Source organism: Peromyscus californicus, unplaced genomic scaffold (genome assembly GCF_007827085.1).
Source record: "Peromyscus californicus insignis strain IS unplaced genomic scaffold, ASM782708v3 Scaffold_6__1_contigs__length_162567912, whole genome shotgun sequence".
Taxonomy (NCBI): Eukaryota; Metazoa; Chordata; class Mammalia; order Rodentia; family Cricetidae; genus Peromyscus; species Peromyscus californicus.
In genome coordinates, this window is record NW_026294584.1 from 84,225,973 (window position 1) to 84,227,415 (window position 1,443).

The 1,443-nt window shown below is 43.4% G+C and overlaps 1 gene segment (V, D, J or C); it reads left to right on the forward strand.

Annotated features, from left to right (window-relative positions):
- Window positions 1-212: 212 nt before the first annotated feature.
- Window positions 213-706, forward strand: LOC128099610 (immunoglobulin kappa variable 1-39-like). The segment is given in 2 exon segments: window positions 213-261; window positions 384-706. Coding segments are annotated over 2 exon segments (372 nt in total).
- The last annotated feature ends 737 nt before the right edge of the window (window positions 707-1,443 follow it).

The following is a 1,443-nucleotide window of genomic DNA, read 5'->3' on the forward strand; positions in this document are numbered from 1 at the left end:
TTCCCTACAAATAACCCTGTTCTGTCTTTTTGATCTGAGACATAAGAGGACTACATGCCTGTAATAAGTTACTAACTTGACCAATCTTATGGTTGTGCCCAGTGATCACTAATTTGCATCTGCCCAGAGCACAGCCCACCGTCCTGAGAACTGCTTCATAGTCAGGTCACACCCTGTACTGGAGTCAGCCTTACACAGGGCACACCACAGACATGAGGGCCTCTACTCAGCTCCTGGGTTTTCTGCTGCTCTGGTTTACAGGTAATAAAGACAGAATTGAAAATTTATTCAGTTGAGTGTGGTCAGTGCTGCCTAGTCTCTGGGAAAGTCCTCATCTAACAGATTGATTTTATGGAGATTTATTTTCTATTTTCCAACCTCAGGAGCCAGATGTGACATCCAGATGACCCAGTCTCCAGCCTCCCTGTCTACATCTCTGGGAGACAGTGTCACCATTACATGCCGTGCAAGTGAGGACATTTTTGAATATTTAGCATGGTATCAGCAGAAACCAGGGAAACCTCCTAAGCTCCTCATCTATGGTGCTAACAGTTTGGCAGATGGGGTCCCATCAAGGTTCAGTGGCAGTGGATCTGGCACACAGTATTCTTTCAAGATCAGTAGCCTGCAGCTTGAAGATTTTGCAACCTATTACTGTCAACAGCATTACAGTACCCCTCCCACAGTGATACGAGCCATGACATAAACCTCCCAAGGAAGCAGAAGTGAGAGCCAAGGCTGCCCCAATTGCAAGTTCTGGTATCTCCAGCTGCTGACAGTGTTACTGTGTTTCTCTTTGCCTGGAGTAAAAGGCCAATGTGAGGTTTTTATATAGGGATCAGACAAACTGTTCTATGTCCTTTTTCCTAGCCTCTGAGGTCATTGCACCCATATAGGCAAAACACCAATACACATTGTAAGTTGAATTTTTAGCAGTCTTATTAAATAAGAAAAATGGATCCAAATACAGGGGTGAAAGCCTTAGAGATCAGGGAAATAGTGAGAGCCATCAGCTAATCTTACTCATCATGCCATAGCTTCCAAAGAGAGCTACTTCCTGTCTACCAGTGCATTTATTGCCTTGCTGTTCTGCCCTCTCATTGGCTATCTTAGCCCAGCTACCTCACTTCCTTGTCAATGCCTGTCTATACAGACCTTTAGGTCTCTATGGTTGGTACTGGGATTAAAGGTGTGTGTCACCACGCTTGGCTCTCTTCCCTAGTGTGACCTTCAACACACACAGAGACCCTGCCTGCCAAGTGATCGAATTAAGTGTATGTGCTACCACTGCCTGACTTTTGTGTTAATGGCTTGGTAATTCCTCTGATCTCCAGGCAAACTTTATTTATGAACATACAAATAAAGTATCACCACATTTCAGCATAAATAAAATATAACCACAACACATAACACATAAAATAAAAATAAGTAAGTCTTAAATAT